The 27,710-nt window shown below is 39.0% G+C and overlaps 1 protein-coding gene across 4 annotated transcripts in view; it reads left to right on the top strand.

Moving 5' to 3' along the window:
• LOC134395511 (contactin-4-like) overlaps positions 1–27,710 on the top strand; it is a 637,778-nt gene that overhangs the window by 366,253 nt on the left and 243,815 nt on the right. For all 4 annotated transcript variants that reach the window (XM_063121675.1, XM_063121677.1, XM_063121676.1 and 1 more), the window contains 2 exons: positions 4,419–4,545; positions 5,643–5,818. In XM_063121675.1, coding sequence (XP_062977745.1) covers positions 4,419–4,545; positions 5,643–5,818 — 303 coding nt within the window. The remainder of the gene's footprint in view (positions 1–4,418; positions 4,546–5,642; positions 5,819–27,710) is intronic.

Raw genomic sequence — 27,710 nt, 5'->3', positions numbered from 1 at the left:
TTTAATACTTTTTAAGCTGTGTACATTATGTTTACATTGTTCTAATTTTATCTGTATGCCACCCTGAGATCCCAGTGACATAGGGTGGGATACAAATGTTTTAATAAATAAATATCTTGATAACTTGTTATACTTGTTCAAAATCTTCTGGCTTTGAAACACTTTTTCTATCATGAATTAGCTTAATTTGGGGCTCTAGCCTATGGCTTCAGGAATTCTGATGTACCGTAAATGGGGTAAGAGGGTAGTGAATTAGAGGATTCTCTGCTGCTTCCAAATCCAAAGCCCTTCTAGTTCATGCCAGATAGGTCAGGATGTGTGAGGATGCAGTTTTCCCCTTCCATTATGAGTGCTGTTCTGTGTCTTTTTTTTCTTCCTCAATTGTTTCCCTTGGTGGGAGTAGAGAAAATTAGGAATGCCATCAGCAGGCTGGCATGGGGAAGGTGATCCTGGAGCCTCCCAATGTTGGATACAGCAGATCCAAGACTGCCTCCATCCTGCCCCAGAATGTCCCCTCCTGTGCTTAACACATGCTACTACTGGCAAGAACATTGCCAGCAGTATATATATGTCCATGGATATAACTAAGGTGTCTCGAGGTCCTCCATGGCAGTTCCCCATACCCTCTGGCAGAGCTCCTCTCAACTGGTAGAGGGTATTTCCACATGATTCTGATCCCTTTGGATGGCCTTCCAACAGGGTTAGGATTGGCCTTTAAGATGTGGTCCTTGTGAGGAATAGCTCCATTGAACATGTTGGACATACTTCCAAGAGCAACCATTCTTAGGATTGACCTATAAGCATTATTTCTTCCTGCTAAATGTCAACGTACCTGGGTAAATTAATAGAATTAAAAAGCACACTGTTGTGTAGTGTTGAACTCTTTTCAGGTTCAAGAATTCATTCTTTGCTGAAATGCCCTTCAGAAGGTTGAGCAATAGGGGAGGTGTAACTACATTTAGATCAGTTCCACAGTGACACCTCAATAATGGTTATTTTCATTCAATTTTCTCTTTTCACAATACTATCTTGAGCCTTTTTCCAACAGATCTTTTGTTACATTTCTCTTTCTCTCTCCCCACTGTCACCACTGTCATTTCCAGCAACAGCAGCTCTGTGGCCATTTCAGCTGTTTCCAATTGACAAGAGGCAGAGATATACACTTCTATATCTCAGCAGCATTCTCATTTATTAAACCCTTTGCTCTTAGAAACTTATGAAATACTATAGATATTTTTTCTCAGTGAAGAACATGAACGCTTATTTGCGTGACTTCTGTTGCAAGAGTTTAATTCTCTCTCTTTCTTCACATGCAGTCTCTTCTGCCTTCTGTTATTTATTTTATATGGTAATCGCTCAAGTTGTCCCACTAAAATAGTAACAACTATGAAGTGAAGTAAAATTCCACACATAAACATCCACACATGCATCATTATCCACTTTCCTACTTTCTCATAAATTAAATTAAACTCATTCTAAAAGTGTTGTAAAACCCATTTTGTTCAACGCAAGGCAATTAACATTGATACCCTATGTGACAAATATCCACTAGTATTATTAATTTTCTAGCATCCCTTCTATTTCTGCAAAATAACAAAATACCCTGCTATTACTTATTTTTATCTTTGAGATATATTAACTTGATCTTTGAAACAACAAGACACTTACAGAGCAATCCTATACATGTCTACTCAGAAGTAAGTCTCATTGAGTTCAGTAGAACTTACTCACAGGTAAGTGGGTAAAGGGTTGCCAGTTTGGGGTTTTAATTTTCATGCAGTATCACACCCAATAATGTAGTATTGTAAAATGCATCGGTCTTCAGCAAATAGGTTGGGACGTACAACTAGGTTTTCCCTAACCTACAACTTAGGTCATACCATCACTGAGTTCTCTCTTCTTCTTCTTTTTTAAGGGATTGTCTTTTATCAGAAGAGAGAGAGAGTAGGAGAGAGAGAGAGAGATGTAATGAAACATAAAGATGGACATCTATTATATCATTATCATTATTATCATTATTATTTATCATCATCGTTATTAAAAAGTTAGTCCTGTGCTGCAGGATAGGGCTAAAGATAGGGCCTAGGTCTGAAACAGTTGAGAACGACAGGCTCAATTATTCATTCACCATCAGTGTGACAGGTTGGTCTCAGTCCTCAAGCACTCTCATGTTTTCCACACCTATCTGGGTGATTGAAGTCTTTAATGCAAGCATTACATATGTTCATAAATTCTATACCGTTTTCAGGGTGCAAAGTGGAATTATTGAGAAGAATGCACACTCAAGTAAAGATAGTATGGGAAGAGTTCATTGAGTATGTGAGAGATTTCAATAAAACCTGAAAAATATATAAAACCAAATACTGCTAAGACATATCCTCCAGAGACTCATGTATGACTTTATTTACATTCTACAATTTATTGGCTAAGGGTATCTTTGAACATAATGTGTGGTGTATCTCAACTGATCCTTTTGCCCTAGTTTACATGTATACACATGCGCAGTGTTCAATAATAATAATATTTATTTAAATCAGCTAATTAAAAAACTATACAAATTTCAGGAGAATCGCGCCATATACTTTCAGTTAATAAATTAATGAATCATTGAAAATGAATGCAAAGGATAATGCTTGTTGTGAGTACACAGAAGAAAACCCTAATCCTAATAAGGAGAGTAGCAGGTTGGGGAGGTGGAATGGATTGAATGATGGAGAGTCTTAGGCAAATGAAGAGCTCGAGTGCTGTTAGGAGCAGGGTACAGAGAAACTAGGAGTCTCTCTACACCAGTGATTTATTGCACGCTTGTGATTGGCCACTCAAGGACTTTTGTGTGTCCATTACACAATGTCATCAGCATCCAGGGCCCTCACCATGCCTTTTCAGGTTTACCCCTCTTCAAATAATGAATATTAAAGAAATAATGAATATTAAAATAAAATTAGCTCAAACCATAGCTGTGTGTAATGCTGGCAAAGTGTGTTATTTCACCCACTTGACAGCACTGTTTAATGAAAACTATAGGAAGGAATTGAAATGGGAGCTTTCAATTCAAACCACGTGATTGTCCTTTCCACGTGTGTAATCCTGCAAAGAATGCAGAAGCAGCAAACTCTGGTAAGGTAGTGGGATTTTCCCTCAATATTGAGAAGCCCTAGGAGACAGAAGGAAGCAGATAGTAGTGGGAGTCTCATGATTTATGGAGGAAATAGAGATAAGAAAATAAAGGTAAGAAATAGGCTATACCTCTCCACTTTGTCTGCTAATTCCTGATGAAGTTGTCCAGAAGGGGGTTAGCTGTTTGTGGAGGCTGCCGAGGAAACCTGACTTGGGATCCAGCAATGCCTTTGTTCTTCACTTGGCCATAAGAGAGAGGAACTACTGAGCTGAAAGCCAAGAACTCATAACAGCCTTGTTACTTACACCCATGCCACGCAGACCCCAGGAGAATCATGGCATGAGCCAGGTCTTGCCCATTGACTTATGGCCAATTATTCCAATAGATGATGAGAGTTGTAGGCAAAAACATCTGGAGGGCCAAACGTTGGCTGCCCCTGGGATAGATACTTTCAGGAACAATATTTATTAATATTTATTAAGAGGTATATTGGCACTGAACGTGAGGTTCCATTTTACTGCCATGGCTAATACCAGTTGATAAATCTGTTCTCCCATTAATTTGTCTGATCCCATTTTATTCTAAGGTCATCTAAGCTCCTGACCATCTTGTGGCCATGAATTGTCTAAAGTAATTTAGTATTGCATAAAGATAGACTATCACTCATTTCCCCCCTGAAAATACTATCACTCTAAGTAATTAGGTGACCTCAAGTCAGTGTGTTATAAGAGAAAAATGTGTCTTTCTATCACATTTCTCCACACTGTACATAATATTATAAAACTTTGTTATCTTTCATTTTAATCATCTCCCCCCCCCCAAAAAAAAACCTAAAAAAAAGAGTTGCAGCTTAACTTTTCCCTTGTAGGGAAGTTATTGTGATCCCTTGGTCATTTTATTTGCTCCTTTCTGCATATTTTTCAGGTCTGATGTCATTTTTTTAGAAAGGAGAGACAAGAACTGTACAAGCTACAATTTCTTATTGTCAACTTAAATTTGTTTTTCCAGAGCTTGTTTCCCCCCCTATGTATTCTCCTAGTTTGAACAAGACTTTTACTTTCGCTGCTTGTTAACACTGTTTGCTGACATGCTCTTGGGCTTGTTTGTATTTTCCCTTATCTGTGATAAACATTTGGGATCTCCTATTTTTGGACCAAGTTTTTAATTTATATTTACCTTTTCTATATATGTATGTAAGTAATATGCTACATTTATAACTGTCAAATAATTTTCATTGTGATCGTAAGATGATTTTCGTTACATGAAATGAACATAAATTCTCTTATTCTGTATTCTACAGATGATAACACACTGCATGGACCAGTTTTCATCCAGGAGCCAAGCAGTGTCATATTTGCATTGGATTCTGAGGAAAAGAAAGTCAAACTGAACTGTGAAGTTAGGGGAAATCCTAAGCCAACTATAAGGTTTGTTGGATACATTGTTTTGGGCAGTATAGTATAGTAATGAAGAAAAGGACATGAAATCAAATTTCAGTGAGAAGACTCCAATAAAACCTAAAGCAGATCACTTGGGGTATATTATTATTATTATTATTATTATCAATGTACTTGGTGCTGTACAGTATGTACAGTATTGCTGTACAGTATTGTTACTTTCCAGAGAAGTAGCTATTTACTCTCTAACAGTAGAAAAGCATCAAGTCTTGTGGCACCTTAAAGACTATCATATTTATTATGACACATGATTTAATAGACTACAGATACATAAATTAGGTACATGCATTTGATAAAGTGAGTTCTTGCACACAAAAGCTTATGCCATAATAAATATTAGTCTTTAAGGTGCACAATACTCCTTGTTACTTAACCTGTTCAATAAGTTACATCCCTAAAAAGTGTTGGAATTTGTTGTATCTTGCCATGCTCTAGCTATAGGTTTCTAATATAACTTGTTGAAAACAGATTGCCACTGCAGACCATCTTGTCTTGGATTCCTTTTAATCCCCAAAGTCATCTTGCTAAGGGCTGTCTGAATGAACCCCGTAAGCAAGAAAATGGATAGAGTTGGGATGGTTTAAATCTGTGGATTAGGATCTAACGTTAATGTTAAAGAGTAACTGCAGAGATTTAAGAGTAATTATGTGAACATAGTGATAGTTTAGAAATAGATACATTTTATTTTTTATTTATTTAATACATTTATTTAATTTGTATATTACTTCATAGCCAAGCTCTTGAGACAAGGGATCAGGCTGGAAGATTTAAAAAACAAAGATGGAGAAGAAGGGTCCTAAAGTTGTATGGTTCTGTAAAATAATTACATGGAGCATCTTCAGTAGAAGCAACAGTACAACAGTGTCATAAGTAATGTTTGTGACTGACTGGAAAGTATACACATAGGGTTATATGTTACTTAACATTTCAGCCTTGTACAGGAAATTCTGATTTCATGCTTGAAAGGAAGTAGAGAATGTATTTTTGTTGTATTTTTCTATATATCTATATCTATATCTATCCTTTAATGATAGCTAAATTCAATGACTGCCACTTTTGTACTATAGGTGGAAGTTAAATGGAACCATTGTTGACATTGGTATGGATTACCGCTACAGTGTGGTTGAAGGCAGCTTGTTGATCAATAATCCCAATAAAACTCAAGATGCTGGAACATACCAGTGCATAGCAACAAATTCGTTTGGAACAATTGTTAGCCGAGAAGCTAAACTACAATTTGCATGTAAGTAGCAATGACACAATATAACAGATATTGTTGGGGCGGGGGGGAACCTCCAAGAAATTGACGGCTTTTAAGATGCGTATGCATTGTTCCATTTAGATTGTATCTTGATTTGTAGAATGAATTCTTACATCTTTTTGGAAGTACAAATATTTTGACAGGTCTGTTGTTACCAAGAACATAAGTAAGTGTGGTTCCCTTTCTTAGTTTTTGCTTGGCATGAAAAAGCAAGAAAGGGTGTATGATATATATAATGGAACATTATCAACGTGATGTATGTGTAAATGTTTAGCACCTTTTTAAACTTCAGAACTATTCAAATGGACATGATCTTCAAAAGGCAAAACCCATAATGGCTGTTTTTATTTTTTACATTATGTGAGATCTAATGAGGATTGGCAGTGCTGGTTTTGTCCTTTGACTGTAGAGGTCGCTTATATAAGGTCAGATTATTTCTCTGCAAATCTTTGTAGACCATTCAATTCTGAACTCCCTACTGAAGTGTTTTCAGCTGACAAATACTCCTGTCAAGGTCAATAAATTAGGCATAAAGTTTAAATGGAAAGCTTTTAATGTCCCAAACACCTTTAGGCCGAAATCATATTTACCTGGGATAAAGTACCATTGAGAACCATTGGAAATTGCTTCTGAGTCAGCAAACTTAGGCTGTTGCCATTAGCTTTCTGAAGAAATCTCTCATTTGTTCTCATTTGATTTTATTTATAAAAAGAACAAAAGACAATATATTATCTTATGTTCTTATATTTTGGCATTTCCCGATTAGCTGTTTGCCTCGTTTTAGTAAATATTTTTGCTTGTATAGCCAAACTGAGCCATTTGAATTGGCTAAAGCACCCATCTGGGAATATGGTTAAGGGCTAGTACCAGTTAGAGTACCAATTAGATGTCATTCATATCAAGGTTTTTGCTTGTGGAAGTTGCTTGCCACAGTTTGTTAGACACTATTCATTCAACCAATTAATGGATAGCAAGTTTTGTTCTGTTTCACCTGCCTGCTGTAGAATACATTCTTCTGATAGGTTCACTACTCTTTAAGATACAGATGCTTTTGTCTCAAACCCTGCTCATGTGCTCTTTTGGATAGCATGCACTGATGGATATAAACTGAGGAAGAAAAAAGAAACCAATTAGAATATTATATTCTCATACTGCTGACATATCTTCTGTGCTATTACCTAATTATTAAAAAAAAAAAAACCTGGCATAACTTTGGTTTTGGTTTTGGTTTGGGGCAATCTCATGATGCTGTTGATTTATTACTATTGTTTTCACTATTATATATATATTGATACCCCACATATATAATGCTACCCTACATGGACCTATAGTCCGATTGGAGTTCATCAGGACAAGGACCTTCAGTGTGGTGGCACTCGTCGTATGGAATTTCCTATCTTTGGAGGTCTGGCAGATACTAACATTGTGTTGCTTCTCGTGCCTTCTGAAAACATTGTTTCAGGAAGCTTTCCTTGAATGACTGGCTGCAGTTTTACCAGACCTTCATTTTATCAGAACCCTCTTTCTTTTTTAAAATAGTTTTTTTTAATATGGTGTGTAGAGCAGTATATAAATACTTAAATAAATAATAAACAAAATAAATACCCCATCTTTAAGTAAAACTCCCAGTAAGGCAGATTACAAAAACCTAAGTTGGTAAAACATCACATATTCCATAAAAAAAGAAGAAGTCATAGCAATTTCTTCACAGAAAATAGCTTAGCTAAAAAGTATACCATTATTACTATTATAATATTATTATTGAATGAGCATCATGTTTGAGTCCTTTCAGTGTTTCTCTTCCTCAGCCATCACTTTATTCATCCAAATTAATTGTGCTGATTATTACATTGATGCTAATCTCAGTAAACCTGAAAATTAAAACATATACCAAACTGAAAGCCAATTTTTATGCCAGCCTTCCTTGAAAGATGGTAGGTAGTAAAAAGTAACAGCCATGAAAATCCAAAGTCCTGTATTTCCCAGAATAATTTACAATATAGTATCTGCGTCTTATAGCCTGGTGTTGTTTGTTCCATGACTAAAAATGTGCTCTTGTGAAAGGTAGGTTATGAACAGCTTCTTTGAGACTAATAACTTGAGATTCCCGTTTGTCAGGGAGATTGCCTCATAAATACTGCTTCCTCCTCTGGAATCCTCATGCTCTATGGTATCCCAGATGTCACAAATCAAATAGCTTTGCTATTCAGTAAGCTAAGTTTCAATGCATTATTATTCAAAGCATATTATTCAATATACTGTCATCATATTATATGTAAAAGTCACTCAACAGCCTGAACACATATTCTAGCAACACAGAAGATAATAAAACGGCAAATGCCATGGACAGAGCGTTCCTACCATCCTGGTCAAAGGGAAATCTAACAAATTATGCTGAATCGAATGCCCTGCTGTTTACACTGAGAAGTTGGGGGTTCATTCCCCCCCCCCGTTGTTCTAGTTTGAATATTCTTCTAATTTCCCCTCCTGTTGGTCCCAATGGGAGGGGAAAGAAATATTCCAGCTGCAGGCCTTTCCCCCACACTCCAGTGGTATATCAGGGAAACAGGATCCACTCTGGCACACCCCTTTTCTGCCGCTATCGCAGTCAGAGTACCGCCATTGGAATAACAAGGGAGACTGAGATATTTGGCCACTTACTTAAATGGCATAGCGAGTGTGTAGAACAATTATAAAGAGCTAGGACATGCTCTATCAAAACCAGTTTATATGTGTTGGGGGGGTATCATGTTAACATGAATAGGAGATAACCTTTAAAATATCGAACCTGACAATTTTAGAGGTTTTTGTTTTGATTTTGTCTTTTTTATGATAGAAGGAAAGAAGTTTGAAGCTTGCCTCAATTTGTGAGCACAGTACATTAAAATCTGTGTTGCGTTTAATTAATTGGTATGTCATTGTAGCCCAAGAACACATCTGGACTATAATAGAAACTTTGATAGATGAGCAAGCATAAGCTTGGCTTGACTGATTTTTAATTAAGAAGGTTGCCTTAATAAGCAAAGTTAGTTTCTTAGCAATGAAGTTTAAAATGTTGACTCTTATGACCAACACATTCTTAATACTTAAATCAATTAAATGTCACACAGATCACTCACATTTTGATTTGAATAGGTTGAAAAGGAGAAAAAAATAGTATGTCAGAGTGTGTTGGGATTTTGTTTATTTGCTTGCTTTGAGGTGTTCCCCACCCCCATACCACCACCAAAAAATAAGTCATCCTATGTTGTCTGATTAAGAAGACTGCAGACTCAACTGTCTAGATTTTGAAATATCCATGGTGGATTAAGTTTATTACACAGGATTTGCTTCTAAAAAGCAATAAAGTGTGCATCTATTTTAATAATGCATTATTTTCAATCTGACATTCAAGTTCAGTGTATGTAAGTCAGATAGAATGAAATCAACCATGAAGGACAGTTTGTGAAAGGAACTGGAAGTCCAACCTGATTTCTGAGCTCAGTGTATCTTTCATGGCAGAATTACTGCATTTTGGCTTTGTACGGAAAAAAACTCCACAAAATATTTCCTATCCTACCTGTTTGAAGAAGTTGAAGAAGTTCCTTGTCTTTAATGACTCTCTACAGAGTTTTATTTCTATCTTTAAAATTCCATTTATCCTGAGTTTAACCTATCTTCTTCTGCTACTCAGGGACCTCGTCACTGACTGTTCTTTGCATTCGCTGTCCCTTACCTACCTGAAGATCCAAGCAGTCTCTCAAGCATTGTTTCTATCACAGTTTCTAGGCTAGGAAAGCAATATTGCCGTAGTGTTGGAGTCTGATTTTGTATTACCAAAACAGCACCTTTCACACTTTTCACTTTAACCTATACTGCCCATTATTTTGCTGGGTGGTCTCTGCTTTATTCCCTTTTATGATTTTAAATTCTGTGCCAAATTACAGCCAGCCAAATTTGGAAACAAAGTGAAAGGGTTAAATTTGGAATACAAGGGCATCATTAAAAGATTCCCCCTACCCCCACATGCCTTTAGTAAAGGGCTAAATTATTCTTTGTGTAGCTTATTCCCTGCAGATTAAACTCTCAAGTAGCTATTTAAGCTCTTGAAGAGGTCAGAGTGGGTCAGCAATTTATTCCTGAAATATGTATTTAGGTTACAAACTAATTTTGATGAAAGTGCTAAATATGTGCCCCCAAACGCTTGCTATGTTATACATCATTAACATTTAAAATTTGCTCATTGTTTCCTGACATATTAGTTGCCTTTTAAATAGAATAAAATTTCAAAAAGTAAGGAATATAGTACATCACACTAATAAGATATGAACTGGTGATAGTTTAAAAAAACACACAATCTTTGCTTGTAATGGTAAAGATTCACAGCTCTAACCTTCACATAGCAGGCTCAGACATTCAATAATGTATGAACAATAATATATGAACAAAGTAATTCAGATTAAACTGTGTGGGTTTTCTTTGATAAAAATGAATTAGCATGACAGTGCTGTTTTCTGCTAGGTGAATGGTTTAATTTCTCAAATGAAAGACATAAAGACATATTTCAGAAATAAAGGCTGCAATCCTGACTACAGCTGGGCTGCTTTAAATCCCTTTAAAGTCAATTATTATTATTATTATTAATTTATATAGCACCATCAATGTACATGGTGCTGTGCAGAGTAAAACAGTAAATAGCAAGGCCCTGCCGCATAGGCTTACAATGGGAGCTAAGCAGCTAACTGCACACAGGACTGCAGCCAAAATCAACAAGGAACTAAGCCTAGATAAGGAATTTGTGATGAGCCTATATGCTGTTCACCCTATTCAGAAAGATGGTCTTTGGAGCTATGAATTATTAACACATAACTGAGTAGCAAAATAAATAATTGATCTCATAAAGTGCTGTGTAGCCTCCTCTCCCTCTGGTTTATTAAATTTATGCCTTGTCCTACAGGCACCTATGGTGTTGGTTGGTACACTTTGATCCTTCTGCTCTTTGCTTGTGGCACATGATAAACCTGGACAGTTATACTATAGTTCCTGATGCAGAGGTTACTATTTTAATGCTATTTCAATATGGCAGACCCTGCTTTGCTAGGCTACCCAAGGCTTTCCAGTTCATGGTAATGCTCTTATCAGTGGATTGCTCTTGAGTTAAAAAAGAGTCTGGTCCACTTTGATCATTCCATGCTGTCCATGCTTTTTTTTAAGTTGGAGTAGCAATTTGTCATATCCTGACCTCTTGACTATCAGACAAAGATGCACCATAATAATACTTTGTCGCAATGTGATATTGGATATTGCTGGATATTGTTGTTTTTATGCTTTTGATGGTTTAAAATTTTTGTATATGTGTTTTTAAGGTTCACTGTTTTTAACCTTTGTAAACTGCCCAGAGAGCTTCGTCTATGGGGCGGTATATAAATGTAATAAATAAATAAATTTTGCTGCAGTGGCTGTCTGGAGCCTGCGCCTGCATTTTACTCATTAGATGAGAGTGCTAGATATTCTTAGAACTGTGTTAGGTCAGACATCATCTTTGGGCAGTATTTCTGTAGAAATATAAATGTCAATATAAATCTAAATTTTTAGGGGTAGATTTTAGGAAAAGCTTATGCTTTTTAGGCACTGCTTGGGGGCCAGATCTCAGTCATGGTACATGGACAGGGATGGTAAAGCAGGACATGCCTTTCCCTCATCACTCAATAGACCTCTATTAGCCCTCAAACACCTGAGATTAGGAAGAAAGATTCAGAACATTTGGCTTTCAGGATCCTCTCATTTTAGAAATTTAAGTACTGCTTAGGCAGAATAGATTTTCTTTCCATGTAATGAGTGGACTGTGGACATGTATAGAATTAAGACTCTTATGCCTAAGAGTTAATCTTGAAATGGTGTTCATAGATTATTTTCTTCTTAAAGAAAGTTTTACTCTTATCTTTTGTTACTTACATTGCATTTTCAACATGAAAGAAGTGTTTTCTTATTTGAGTACAACCCTTTTGGTCCCATCCTGGAAAACTACCATGTGTTGGATGCTCTACGGTAGAGCTTTTCTTTAGCTTTAAACTATCCATGTTTTATATTTTAAATATAATAGTATTTTGATTGGTTCATTCTATTGGGCTGCTGTCATTACCAGTGTCACAATTACTTTCAGAAAATGCTCTCACACACACTTTATCTAGAGATCATGGGCTTCTTCACATGAACTAAAAAAGGCATGGTCATGACTGGCCACTCACGGAAGTTTGCAGGTCCTTTTGACGACATTGGCAACCTCCTGGCATCTCCCACACCTTGCCCTGGTAATTCTGTTTTGTTGGTTTGTTTTGTTTTTTAAATCATGTGATATCCCAATGTTGCTGAAATATCTAGGGATTTCCTACTGTGTACCAGGGAAGTTGAGCTATAAATCACCCATTAGAGGGCACTTTCCCATTCAGGGCTATGAGCTGCGAGAGGAGGGGAAGTTTGCCCCTCTCCGGCTGTGTAGTGCAGCCCCATTACGATTGCTTAAGAGAAGCAGGAAGCAAAGCCCTGGTAAAGAAATGCAATTTCCCCTTAATCTAAAGAAGCCCCATGAGACCTATGTTGCAGCTCAGAACTGAGTGTTTGGCAAGGAAGAGAGAATTCACACAAGAGCCTGAGTTAAAAATCCAAGTAAAGAAAATAGGATAATTTGGAAAACAGAAAAGTTAGTGTATTGGTTATTAAAATGAGTTTCTTGGTAACAAACAACATCATTAGTTTTAAAAGAAACACCTTCAAACCCACACAGAGAAAAGAAGTTCTACAAACCCTCGCTTATGTACTTTACTTTCAAGGATAAGATTCTTATGTCTTCTCCTTAAATACTGAAGAAACGGTATCTTGGCACACAGGCAAAGTAGTACAAATTCAGGGCAGAGAAGTGAAAAGATATGCAGCTAGTATTGATCCCATGTAATGATTCCTTTGAAACAACTTTATTATCCTGAATGATTGACATTGGTTCCTTCATTTTATTTGATGGATGTTGCTGCTATAAAATGACAGTTGTTCATAGAAATATTATTGAGCTGCCATAGTTTGATGGTTTGATTGATTAAAAAAGCCACTGGGCCTTTTACAGTTTGGGAACTCCTGTGCCTCAGAGGGTAGGTAAATGATGCTGGGTAAATCGCATTTTCCTGCACAGAGATTACACTCAGAGTACATGGATCAGTAGCATTGATAAGCATAGTGGCTGCAACTTATCAGCCCTTCAATCTGTGTATTTCAGGTAGCAGACAAATCTTACATCCTATGTTGAAGTATGTTGTTCTCCTCTTTTCCGGAGATGTGTGAAGTGACTCAGAAACAAGCCTGGATGACTCATAATTAATCATTGTGTTGTAGGGTCATTCAAATTCAGGCAATTTGGATCACACCTCTGAACCCACTCATGGATTGGAGGAAGCACACATGTACCTCATATTCTGCACCAGCCTTTCACAACCTGGTGCTCCAGACATTTTGGAGTGGTCCATCTGCTCCAGTGAGAACGCCAATGTTCTGGAATGCTGGGAATTGTTATCCAAAACATCTGGAGGGCACCAGGTTGGAGAAAGTTGTTCTGCACACAAGGCCAGTCCTCTGTATTTGTGAACCAAGTCAATTGGATTGGTGGAAGTAGATGCTTTCACTGAATGTATATGAAAAGCCCTTTGAACTTACTTATATTTAGAGATGTGAAAGCCTGGGCTGGGCAAAGAAAAGTGTTTGCATGTCTGTTTGTTTTTCCCTGAGGATGTTTGAAAAACTCCTCCTATGAAATTTTCTCTTTTGGAATGAGTGAAATGACTTTTAAGACAAGGTTTTATTTTGGGTAAGGAAACATTTTGTCTATAGCTGATATGCTGTAATGAGGCTTTCCCTAACTTGGTGCCCTCCAGATGTTTTGGACTACAACTCCCAAAATTCCTGATCATTACCTATGCTAGCTATTCTCCAAACATCCTCGGAGGAAGGAAGGAAACAACGCCCCCACCCCCACCCCACCATGGGCTTTCACATCTCTAAATATTGATAAGGCAAAATCAGGGCAGACTGCTATAATGCTATAAATAGACTATTTAAGAGTCCCAACATTTTCAATGTTTTCATGAAGTTTAACATGATACCTTAAAATGATGCTAGTCTTTTATATTGCTACTGTATAATACTGTCCCTGTGCAAATAATACACTTGCAAATTTGTAAATTCTATTTTAACTCCCCCCACACGCTTTTTAGATGGCAGAAACCAAGACGTGTGTGAGTAGGTAGCAAAGAGCGCACCAGTGGGTCTTACTTATAAGTAAACATGTATATTTATTTATTTATTAAATTTATATACCACCCCATAGCTGAAGCTCTCTGGGTGGTTTACAAAAGTTGAAAACAGTGAACATTAGAAAGTATACAAAATTTAAAAACATTAAAAATATAAACACAACAGTACAAAACAACAGAATCCATTTAACCCACAACAGTTCTGGGGTCCATTAAAAAACAAACAAACTTAGCATATATTGTTAAGTGCTGTTAAATGCCTAGGAGAAGAGAAAAGTCTTGACCTGGCACCGAAAAGATAACAATGTTGGTGCCAGGCGAGCCTCATTCCCTAATTGGGGGGAGGCACCACTGAAAAGGCCCTCTCCCTTGTTGCCATCCTCCGAGCTTCCCTTGGAGTAGGCACTCGGAGGAGGACCTTAGATGTTGAGAGCAGTGTACGGGTAGGTTCATGTCGGGAGAGGCGTTCCATCAGGTAATGTGGTCCCAAGCCATGTAAGGGTTAAAACCAGCACCTTGAATTGGGCTCTGAAACATATAGTCAGCCAATGCAAGCGGGCCAGAATCGGTGTTATATGTTCAAACCTTCTGGTTCCAGTTATCAGTCTGGCCTGGTAAAGCTTTTGCACAAGCTGCAGCTTCCGAACCGTCTTCAAAGCCTTCCCCACATAGAGGGCATTGAAGTAATCTAATTTGGAGGTTACAAGAGCATGGACAACTGAAGCTAGGTTATCCCTGTCCAGATAAGGGCATAGCTGGGCCACAAATTTCTTTGTAAATTTCATAAATATGCCAAATAGTACAATGCTAACTAAGTTATAAATTATGCAGTTTGTATTTATTTATGTATAAATAAATAAATAAATAAATATTGCAAAAATAACTAAAATAGGTTTAGATTTGATAAATAGGTATTCTTACATGTTTGGGGTCCATCTAAATGACCTCTCAGAAGTCCTTAAATACTCAGTGCCTCTGATTGCAAAGAGTTTCAGGAATTCCGCCCCATCTCTGTAACTGTCGAGGTGGCAATCTTTTGTTATGCGACACCAAGGAGGGGCCCTGAGTGAGGCTAGTGTGTGTAGTAAGAAATCAAAATGTTCTGGAAGTGGATCTATGGAAGAGAGAGCTGATTTTGACTTTATGCAGGAAAACCCTAAATGGAATTAGGGATCCGTTGGATTAGAGGTGCTTCCAACCCTCAAATTAAGCTCAGAAATACAAGTCTCTCAGTAACCTGAAGCCTGAGTAAGTGCTGGAACCCCAGAAACTTCCCACCTCTCAGAAGTGGGGTGCACAAATGTAACAGTATAAACTAAAGAACTCTTTAAAGCAGAGCTTTCCAAACTTTTCATGTTGGTGACACACTTTTTAGACATGCATCATTTCGTGACACAGTAATTCAGTTTTACTAGCAAACCGAAGGTTAAACTAACCCCTTATAAGAGATACGGGCACATACATAAATTGTAATAATGAAATGTATGGGGACACAACATATCTCATGAAAACCTTTCATTTATATTTTTAAAAATATATGATTTGCAAGATAATATCATACATTTCCAAGACTTTTCACATTGAACCAATTTTGTCGAGCTTGCGATCGAATGGTGGTTGAGATGGTGTTCTATCAAAAAACTGGACCCATGGAATTTCTCGAATTTAGAATCTAGATGGCTGAGAAGGAAGTGTTTGAGCACAAGCAGAAGGAACTTCTGCAGCCGCGTCACCGGAAGTGATGAGGAATCAGCTGTTTCAACCCAATTATGCATACTGCGCATGCGCAGTACCTGTATGATCCCCCGACCGTGGTGTGCATACACGGATATGACGGAAGGGGAATATACTAGTGCACCATACCAATCGGCACCTTTGCTGCGTAAAAATGCCTGCAAGTTGGTATTGCTTATTTCACATAGACTCAGAGGTTTCTCATTACGTTTGCGTGACACACCTGCACACTGCAGCTGACACACAAACGTGCCGCAACACACAGTTTGGAAAGCTCTGCTTTAAAGTATTCAATAGATTTTATTAAATGTAATAACCAGGCATTGTTTAATGTAGATCACATGCAATGACCCCTTTCAGTAGAAAACTGGGTGAGCTAAGCTTTGTTTTAAATGTATTTCTTGTCTTAATCACATTTTTAAGACATTTCACTCATTCTTCCTATTATATTCTTGTGCATTAATCTACTTGGTATGGGCTAAACTGTGTTAAATGTTTTGAGATAGTTATATCCCATGTCAGCTGAAATATACCTACAGATTATTCCAAACTACCCATGTTTTCAGCAGATCCTGAAAAACAAAGGCTGGTTTAAATCAGGAATTGATGGAGGGTGGGGCAGCAGGTTAAGAGGTAAAGGAGTTATGGAATAATTTGGATTTGCTTGCTGTCAGACAGCCATAAGACTAGCACTGCCTGTATTCTTGCAGTATCACTAAAAGATCTGTTCAGCATGAGCGTTTGTAATGAAACCATTTTTATAGAGATATTATAAGTTTCTCATGCTTTTACCTCTAAAGACAACTGACCCTACTTAGACATGGAGTGTGAAACAATATAGCTACCCAAAAATAAATGGCTAGCAATATAAAGACAATATGAGACAGATACACACTCACATTTACTAACCACTGTCGCAAAGAGCCAGTCCTGACAATAAACTCTTGCTGTATTAGGAGAAGATTAGCACAGGCTCAAATTTTAGTAAGTCTCCATAAGAAAGTCACGCTTGCAGACCAACTACTACTAACCCCTGCAATTATAATAATTCACATTAATTAATTGCCTTTAAAACCACACTGGAAAAGATTTTACACTGAAGGACAGGACAAAAAATCATTAAAAAAATAAAATAATTGACTTTTAAACAAAGATAATATGCTCAAAAAGCCATTAGAGTTGATGCATATATTATATTCAGCAGCTGAGGGATTCATTGAAAAGTTTGCAGGAGAATCATAGAATCATAGAAAAGTAGAGTTGGAATGGGCCTATAAGACCATCGAGTCAACCTCCTGCTCAGTGCAGGAAGCTGCATTAAAGCATCCCTGACAGATGGCTGTCCAGCTGCCTCTTGAATGGCTCTAGTGTGGGAGAGCCCACGACCTCCCTAGGTAATTGGTTCCATTGTCGTACTGCTCTTACAGTCAGGACATTTTTCATGATGTCCAGCCGTAATCTGGCTTCCTGTAACTTGAGCCCATTATTCCGTGTCCTGCTCTCTGAGATAATCAAGAAGAGATCCTGGCCCGCCTCTGTGTGTAACAACCTTTCAAGTATTTGAAGAGTGCTATCATGTCTCCCCTCAATCTTCTCTTCTCCAGGCTAAACATGCCCAGTACTTTCAGTCTCTCCTCAAAGAGTTTTGTTTCCAGACCCCTGAACATCCTCATTGCCCTCGTCTGAACATGCTTGTTTGTCTGCATCCTTCTTGAAGTGTGGTGCCCAGAACTGGACATAATACTCACGATGAGGCCTAACCAGGGCCGAATAGAGGGAAACCAGTAGTACCTCACACGATTTGGAAGCTATACTTCTATTAATGCATCTCAAAATAGCATTTGCTTTTTTTGCAGCCACATCAAATTTTGCTGTAATCTTATAGGTGCAGTGTAGTGTACAAGAGGATAACTCACTCAATAACAAATACCAATTTCTGTGGACAGAAAGTTCTTAATTTGCCATTCTTCTTGTTTGCTGATTTGTGGAGTTGCATGAGTTTTCTACATATGTTTCACTGCTTATGCAAGTAGACTGCTCATGCATACCAGCGGCTAGATATCCAATGTCAGTCTAACATACCGTATTTCTTCGATTCTAAGATGCCATCGATTCTAAGACGCGCCCCATTTTTAGAGATGTTTATTTGGGAAAAAAGGGCATCGTAGAATCGAAGAAATACTTCCCTCACCGCCCAGCCAACCTCCTCCCCCCCTCCACGCTTTCTTCTAATGGTTGTGTCCTTTTCTTTTTTCCCTCTGTGAGAGAAGAAACCTCCGTTTGCGTGGGAAGAAGGGGGGGTGTTGAAACAAAGAGTAAACAATACTTTCAGGCAGGGAGAGAGAGGAGAAGACGCAATTAAGGAGCTAAAACGCTTAACTCTCCAGTCCTGCTCTTTACTTGTCTGTGCACCAGGGGACGACGACATGTGATTAAGTCCCATGGAAATCGATGGGACTTACGAATAAATTTGACTAACAAAAAACCAGGCGCTTACCCTCCCAGCTCCGCATGGCTTACCGCATGGCTCGAGGCTGCTGCAGGAGCTTCCTCTTTTCCTCTTACCATATTGCTTCGATTCTAAGATGCCATCGATTCTAAGACGCACTCCATTTTTAGAGCTGTTTATTTAGGGGGAAAAGTGCGTCTTAGAATCGAAGAAATACGGTATGTCACATTTATTTCAATGGGTCTACCCTCGGTAGGATTAATATTGGATACAGCCCAATCTGACATGCTAGCTAATCCTATTTCTTTCTCTTGCACAGATTGTACTTGTCAAATATATCCACAGAATAACTATTTGCATCCATAGTAAAAGGGGGGAAATCTGTGTAAGCCCTGAGCTATAGCTTCATTATGAATTCTGTGCAAAGGGCAGCTTGTTCCTAAACTCCCGCATGTACAACCTAATTAGAAGACTGTGATTATGCTCCTTTCTCCTCTAGGGAGGGGACTAAAATGTGATATCCTCTGCCCAGTACAGCATGTGTTTCATTTCCCAGTCTTGCTACCTTACACACTTATCACTGTGCAGCTGGGATAGAGCAGCTCTGCAGAGCGTGTTTCCCTTCCTGTTCCTTCTGAGATCTAAATCTACCGAAAAGACTCTCTTATGCTCTGAGCATTTACATTAAAATAAACAAATTGAGGTGTAGGCAATCCTGTGCCCTCCAAATGGTTTGAACTACAACTCCCATGAGCCCCAGGCAACATGGCCAATAATCAGGGGAGTTGATGTCCAAAACAACTGGAGGGCCCTGGGTTTCCTACCTCTGGGTTAGATTAATAATTGTTCTGAAAGAGTCTTAGACAATCGACTGTACTAAAGGTGCTGAAAAAAATGTACTCAAGCATTGTGTAATTAGGAGCTGTATTTCAAATTCTTAGAATGAATTGGGGTCCTTACCTTGATTTCCATGCATTTTCAATTAAAAGTGTCCACACTGCAGTGGAGGGGAGGAAACCACTGCTAAAATTCTGGATAGCTGGGTTGACCGTGGATTGGAATAGATGGACCATTTGAGACTTGCACAAACCATCTTTCCAAAGAGTCAGTAATACTCAGAAATGACAAATAACACACATCAACCATGCATGTTACATCAGCATTGGTCCTATTAACAATATTGGAAGAGTCAAATGCAAAATTGACATCTAACAACTGAATTGCATTCATGCTGATGCAGTCCGAAGCGTTGGAAAACATTTCAGTTGAAATTAGCCAAAAGCAAAGGCAGAGCATAGAAACCTAGAGTAGTAGAATCATAGAATAGCAGAGTTGGAAGGGGCCTACAAGGCCATCGAGTCCAACCCCCTGCTCAATGCAGGAATCCACCCTAAAGCATACCTGACAGATGCTTGTCCAGAGTTGGGAAGGGCCTATAAGGCCATCGAGTCCATCCCCCTGCTCAATGCAGGGATCCACCATAAACATCTTTACTTTTATAAAATATGGCAGCATTCTTTTTTATATACTAATCAGGGACATGCACAACAGCATTTGTCAAAGCTTTTCCTGAAACTGGAAAAGAGACTAAATATGATCTGTTATGGTAAAGAATTATAAAGAAAATCTCCAAGCCTATGGATTCAACCTATATCTTGATTTGTAAGGTAAAGGGAAAATATATGTATATGTTAAATGTATTATTGTCTGTTAATAATTAGATTTAAATCCAATGTATTTCTTTTTATCCATTTGTTCTTATTGTTGATTTGTTTAATTTTGTTTTGGAAAATTAATGAAATCTTTAACAAACATACACAGAAAAATGCAAAGAGTCACTAAAGATAGCACTGAAAGTCACTATTAAGCAACACTGGAGAAGTCTTAACCCCCTCAGTGAGTTGTTGCTGTTGTAGCAATACCTGAATCAGGGTTGGGTCTGATGTGAAATGGGAGCCAAGAACCTGGAGCCAGAGAACAAAGCCAGCAGTCAGGACAAAAGAGTGAGTCAGAACCAAAGGAAAAATCAGGAGGCAAGATTGAGAAGGAGGCATCAGGACTGAAGTAGAAAGCTATATCGAGTTGCAAACAAGGGGGCAGGACCAAAGGATTACAGCCCAGGCCCAAGGTCAAGAAGACCCAGTTCCTCAAGCAATTGGAGCAGGACACCCTCCCAGCATCCTTAACTGGAACAGGAAGTCCTTCCAGTATCCTTCCTGCTCAAGATGGTCCATTGACTAGCCTGTGTGGGAGAGGTCAGTCCAGAGCTTGAAGATTTTAATCTGCCTGGCCAGATGCCACAATGTGTAGTTCATTGGCTCACTGCAGGGGGAAGCAGCACACAGAGTCTATAGTCCTAGTTCAAGCCCCCAGAAATGCTTTGGAAAGCATTGTCAAGAATGCCACTGAAGAGGAGATGAAATAAGCCAGGTGCCCTCCAGATGTTTCTGACTACACCTCCTATCATCCATGAACAGTGGGGCTGGTGGGAACATCTGGAGGGCACCAGTTTGGGAACACCTGCTACAAAGACACTGGGGGCTGGAATAGACTGAATTCTGGCACCCCAAAGAAGGCATTAATTGTTTCAACACATTTCATGTTTTGCATGAGCCAGGCCATTGGTTCATCTGGCTCAAAATCATCTGTTCTGAATGGCAATGGCTCCCAGAATTTCAGACTGGAATCTTTTCTAGCCCTATCTGGAGCCAGGAAAATGCCTTCAACCCACCAAAGAAAAAAACATTAAGACTTCTTTTTTGTCAAATGGTTGAAGCCTCCTTGCTCATGTGCATATGGGTTGTGATCCAAATAGCCCCCCCCCACACACACACACTTATTTTTGAATAGAGAAAAAGAACTGATGTAACTCTATGCTACATGTTAAAAGGAAACTTGTTCTTTGACCCTAAGTCAACTTCCATTGTGGTGGGATCACTTTGTAATTGGGGATGCCTCCTGTAAATCAACTTGGGACTTAAGTGACTACATTACCCTGTTCACTTTAGTGCATGTCACTGATCCAACTGGTTGAGGTAGAAGAGTTTATTCACCTATTGCACTTTACCAACTCAGATCTATACCAGGAGAGTAGATCTCAGCTGAGTCAAGTAAACAGATATATGCAAGCAACTTTAGAATGTGCTTATATAAGCTGTAAAGAACAGCCTCCCAGATGTTTGGGTATTGTTTTGTAGTTTAATGAGTTTAGCCTAGATTAAAATGAAAATATGACAGAACCCTTCAAAACAGGTTTGTGTCTTTTGATACCCAGGAACTTTTGTAAACCATTCCAAAGATGAAGTCCCTACTGAATCCTTCAAAAGTTGCTTGCTGCAAATTGTAACAAGAAATCAAGCTTTTAGGAATATGAATATATATACTGTAAAAAATTTCCCCCAGAAAGTTGTCCAGGAGGCATTCATTTAGCATGTATTCATTATTCATGTAGCATCACACAAGCATCTTGAAGATTAAGTGTGAGGAAAGGCGAAGCTCATGATAGCACAGATGGTACAGGTGAAATGTGAACAGCGAAGGAGTTGTAAAGAGCATGTGAGAATGAATTGTGTTTGGAAAATCAGCTGCATTGGGAATACCAGGAGTCCAAAACTAACACTTAGTTAATAGCATAGTGCCAAAAGAGACCTGCGTTGCTAGCAGTGCGTGGCATCAGGGACCATGCACAATCACAAACATGCTAGATATAAACAGACAGGCAAGGTAAAATTTTATTCTGCTGCTGAGGGCCTTGAAAAATAAAAAAACTAGTGAGAAAATTGGAGGGAAAGGCAAGTTGGAAAAAAACAAAATTAGCATTTGGGGCCTTTTGATCTGTTCCAATGAAGGGCAAAGAAAAGAGAGGAAATTGTTCTTAACTCCACTGCTAGTAGCAAATCTCACTAACTCTGATATGAAAGGAATCCCACATGGTCCTGAACAGTGTGGCTGGCAGAAAGGCAAGTTGCAATTCAAGTTATTCCTTACAATCTTTTAGACTAGGACAAGCCACACAATCTCATAGGGCAAGATACTATTCTTTTAGCCTCCGCCCCATTCCACATGCAAGGGGATAAAAATACTAGTCTACATTCTAGGGCTATTGTAAGAATTACTGACGTAGTATATGTATGAAGTGTGTTGGATCTATATAAATAGTAAGGATTCTTATTATTTGCTAATCAGCCTATTTTGAGTCCTACCGGTCTAGCAGGAGAATATTGCGAGATCTCCCCCGCTGTTTACATACAGCGTGCGACGACCTCAGAGGGAGAGGCGTCACACCTGCCATTTTGGGTTTTTTTCTGAAAGAAGATGTGCATAAGCACCCGTGTGCAAAAGGTAAGTACTTTTTTTTTTAAAAAAAAATCCCTGCTCCACCACCCACTTCCGACGGGCGCAGTGCTCCTGAGGAGCTCTGCGCCCCGTGCATGGGTCACAGCTCCTCGCAAGGAACCGGGACAAACTGCGATGCCTGGCCACACACTCCATGGTCTCGGGATCAGCCCAGGACTGTGGAAAAACCAGGCTCAAAGGGTAGGGCGAGATCATGGGGCAAGGGAGGGATCATTGCTCCCTGATCCTGGGATCCCCTATCCATCATGTGAATACATAGGGATGATCCTGGGGATCGCCCCAGGATTTCTCCCCATCTAGCTGTGCCCCATGTCCTTAAATCTGTGTTCACCTAAAAGCCTCTTCCATTCCATTCCCATATTAATTTGTGATTTTTTTAAAAAAAAAGATCTGCATGAAAACTTGCATTTAAATACATGTTTTAATGGTTCAATCCTGTGCATGTCTAGTCAGGAGTAAGTCCCACTGAACTCAATGGGACTTCCTCTTGCATAAATGTATAAATGATTACAACTTAAGAGAGCAATCCTATGCACTGTGATGGAGCACTGTAATAGGGGGAGGGGGTGGCTGGGAGGACTGTGGATTCTTTCCCCATCAGCACATACCCAACATGCCTCTTCCTCCCACTCCCTGAGGTCAAAGTTCCAACCTCAGGAAGGAAGCTCTGCAGTAGTTTCCAGTGGCTGGAAAATGATTTTCTCATCTAAAGGCAGAGCGCTCTCTCTCTGCCTTCAGAGAGGGAACTCCTATGGCCCTGGGAACATTGTTAGAGCTCAGGAGGGGGAATTACCTTCCCTCCTGGTGAACTGCTTCTTTACAGGCCTTTCTCCCCCTGAATAATTATTGATAGGCTCTCGCCTATCAGGAGGAACGTCCTAATGCACCTTAGATTTTTCTTGCCCAAAGTACAGAAATAAAAGACTCTGCAAAAACTTTGCAAAAGTCCTAAAAGCTAATATAGCTATTTTGTAACTGTGCATTCCTTCACATGGGAAAGAGTTTAGTGAGACTTCCCTTTTAGAAAAAAACATCATTGCAATTGCTCAAAGGTAAAAAGAAGGTTCTTTGGGGGGAAAGTGAAAAAACAACAGAAGGCAACAATCATAAATACACTGAATTCCAAATGAAATCAAATAGGAAATCTAACTTATCTCGTTACATGTTACCTACTTGAGAAGAGTCTTGGGTTCCAGAGAGGATGGTCTGAGAGAGAACATCTAGGCCTCTGATTAGATGCTATTAACAAGGCTTTCAAGAAGTGAGCAAACGCTTACTTTCATGGGAATCTGGGTTCAGTAAAAGCCAGCCCCTTAATGGAAATGATTGGATCTATCATGTGATAGCTTCCATTTCTGAAGACAGTGGTCTACCAGCAAATCAGAAAAATACTTAGTTACTGGATCCGTCTGGGCCCAATTCAAAGTGCTGGTATTAACATTCAAAGCCCTGAAGAGCTTGAGGCCAGAATATATAACGGGTCGCCTCCTCCCATATGTACCTGCCCAAACCCTGATATCATCTTCAGGAGTCCTTGTGAGCCCCTGCCAAAGGAAGTGAGGCGGGTGGTTACCAAGAAGAGGGCCTTTTCTACTGTGGCATCCTGGCTGTAGAATGAGCTCACTAGAGAGGTTCACCTGCCACTTATGTTGTACTCCTTCCAGCACTGAGTGAAGACCTTTTTATTTTCCCAGTATTTTAGCACTTTACCATCCTAGTCTTTTAGCTCCGCTGTTTTAAAACTGATTTTTTTTAATCTTTGCATTGCTGATTGGTTTTATTCTGGTTTTACTTTTATATTGTAGTTTTAAGCTTCCATATTTTATATTTTACACTGTACATTATGGTTTTAGTTTTTGTGAATCTTCCAGAGAGCTTTGGCTACTGGGAGGTATAGAAATGAGTTAAATAAATAAAGTTCAAATCCACATGTTAGACTGAGAAATGCAAATCTGGTCAGTTCATACTGGATTTTACATATATCACGTTCTGTGAGCATCCCTATTATGCTGTCTTATCTCCCATAGCTTGGATGTATCAGGCAGTTGCATCAGATTTCAGTTTTTCAAACTTCTCGTCACTTTTCCCAATAGCTTTTCAGGGGCTACTCGAGGTCAGAATGATAGTTTTACTGACTCAGGAAGCTGATCTCCAGGCAGAGCAATTGCAATATAGAATCTTTGTATGTATTTTCTTTTAGGACTTCCGTGTAATCACAGTAGTACTATGGGACATAATATTATCATGCAAAGGGGAGAGATTAGTATCTCTCTAGTCTTCGGTACCATATTGCCAAGCCGTAATTTTAATTTACTTTATAGATGTCATTACAGTTTTTAGTCTTAAATATTTTATAACTTCTTAAAAACAGTCAACTCCAAATTTATATACAGTTGCAGATGCTGAATACTTAGAATTAAACTACATACATTAGCACAAATGATATGCTCAACCGTAAAACGTTTAACCTCTGAATCCGCTGTTTATGTAATCATCTTTTGAACATGTAACTAAAACTGAACTATAATCAACTTCAGTGTTATATATGCTGGTAGAACAGTTGTAAACCTAGAAGTGTTATTGCCTGGGACTCACTAGTTCAGTGTCTGTGTGTGTGTGTGTGTGTGTGTGTGTGTGTGTAAAACTACATGTTACATTAATTGTGTAGCTGAGTATTACGTTTTGTTTACTTTAGAGTATCTGTATGAGCTCCATCACACCTACTTTTTTAATCCAGTTTTCATCTGCAGTTTCTCCCTCCGTTTCCTTAGCGAGTCAAGCTCTGGGCACTTTCATGTGTGTGCATTGTTGCGCTCTTTCAGCTCATCTCTCTTTTCACCTGGAGCTCTACTATGCCGGCGAAATCCCCCACCCCGCCCTTACGCAGTTAATTTTTTAAAAAATATATATATTATTATTTCTGCGCAAATACAATAGTATTTGCCTGAAGCCTGAAGCTGCCCAATTATGGTAAAACAACACACTATACTTTCCCCTAAGATCATATTAAACAAACTCCAGGAAGAGAAGGAAGGCAGGCCATTTGTAGAAAGAAAGATGGAGCGCATGGGCCGAGACTGTTGCTGCTGCTTGGCTTAGGAAAGGTTTACAGGGGAGAAAGAGCAAATGTGCATTGCAGCTTGGGTACTGGGTGTGCCGGTGCCTCACTCCATTTCTAAAAAAAACCACAAGTCTTTAACTGTGAAGCTTCACAGTTCTAGGAAGGTGCGGGAGTGAACCACCACCACCCCTGTCTCAGTGCATTTTCTGCATTTCTTTTAAGGTGAAAATGTACCCCTAGTCATGATTACTCAGGAGTAAGAACATAGAGTTAAATGGGACATCTCTCCCTCCCCCTTCACAGTAGCGTGGAGAACCGCCCCGCCCTCCTGTTTTGTTAGCGAGACCGCCCTTAGACACACATACCCCCAACAAAGAACAGGATGGTGGGATAGAACGCAATGACAGCAATGCACGGGAGGAAGGAGTGCATTTATTTCTAACTGAGTGGGGGGAAACAGACTTTCCCCACTCCAAAAAGAAACGAAACATGGAGGGGAAGAGGCAAAATGAGTGCAGGACAGGGACAACGACAGGTGAGTATCAGGCTGCAAAACTGCATACCAGGCATGGCAAGTGGGCGATAAATCACTGGTGTAATGGAGCCGTATGTGGCTCCAATTTGGATTGACATCAGTGCACAGCAGGAGGGGAGAATTAAACCTTCTCCCCTAGGGTGACCATATGAAAAGGAGGACAGGGCTCCTGTATCTTTAATAGTTACATAGAAAAAGGAATTTCAGCAGGTATCATTTGTATATATGGGGATCCTGGGGAAATTCCCTCTTAATCACAGCAGTTAAAGCTGCAGGAGCTATACTAGAGTAACTAGATTTAAAAGACAGCAGGGCACCTGCAGCTTTAACTGCTGTGATTAAGAGGGAATTTCCCCAGGATCCCCATATATACAAATGACACCTGCTGAAATTCCCTTTTCAATACAACTGTTAAAGATACAGGAGCCCTGTCCTCCTTTTCATATGGTCATCCTATTCTCCCCACTCATTTGCTTTCCAAAATTATCCTGCTTCCTGCGTGTGGGGACATTTTAAAAGAAAGAAAGAAAAAAGTCTTGATAAGTGTGAACTGAGGCTTTTTTCTCTTTTTAATCTCTGTGTCTGAAGGTGGGGCAGAATTTCAGAAAGCAAATGGGGAATTTAATCAATCCTCCCCTCCCAGTGCATGCTGGTCCAATCTGGATTCGGGCCATGTGCAGTTACTCTAAACTAAGCAAAGAGATATGACTCAGCTGCACATTACACAGTTAACACAATGTGCAGTTTGACCCAGTGTGTGTGTTTGTGTGTGAGAGTTTAACCTGGAGAGGTAAACATTGGATTTTTCCAAGGCGAAAATAATGCCCAAATAAAAAAACAAGGCAACCCTGCTTGAATGCATTTTTCTCCACAATAATTTATACAATTCAGTGAACTGAGTAAAAGCTGTGCTAAGCTAGGATGATTTCCTTGGGAACCAGCTGAGTCCTCTACAGGCGACAATGGTTTTCATTTGTCACTTTCCCTATTGCAAGGTCAGGGGTTTGGCCATTACTTGAATCCATTTTTTCCTTTCATTTGCTTTCTTGTATGTTTGCTGGAATAGAAGTCCAATCAACCAGAGTTTAGGTCTTCTTCAGGTCTTCCTACCCATCACTTTCATACTAGTTTCTGCACTAGTAATCTGTTGTGAAGTCATGACCTCCATATTATTTTATGGGTTTGAACTCGGGGTGTCTTGTCTTAACTGCTATCCTTATAGGGAAAAAGCTTTGACATTGGGATTTAAGGAAATCAAATGTTATTCAAAATATAGGCAGTGATATGATATGAATCAAAATGTGTATTTTGATCAAGTCTGTCAACACTTGCACAACAATGAGTTGTGTCAGCAGCAGCAGTCATTGTTTTTATATTGTTAAGAGACCATTGAAAATAAGTCAACTGGATGCACAAGTATTGGGGATACAAATGTTTTTTCCCCCCCAACTAAACTCAGAGAG

Source organism: Elgaria multicarinata, chromosome 3 (genome assembly GCF_023053635.1).
Source record: "Elgaria multicarinata webbii isolate HBS135686 ecotype San Diego chromosome 3, rElgMul1.1.pri, whole genome shotgun sequence".
NCBI classification, from domain to species: Eukaryota; Metazoa; Chordata; class Lepidosauria; order Squamata; family Anguidae; genus Elgaria; species Elgaria multicarinata.
This window is presented reverse-complemented; position numbering and strand designations above follow the sequence as displayed.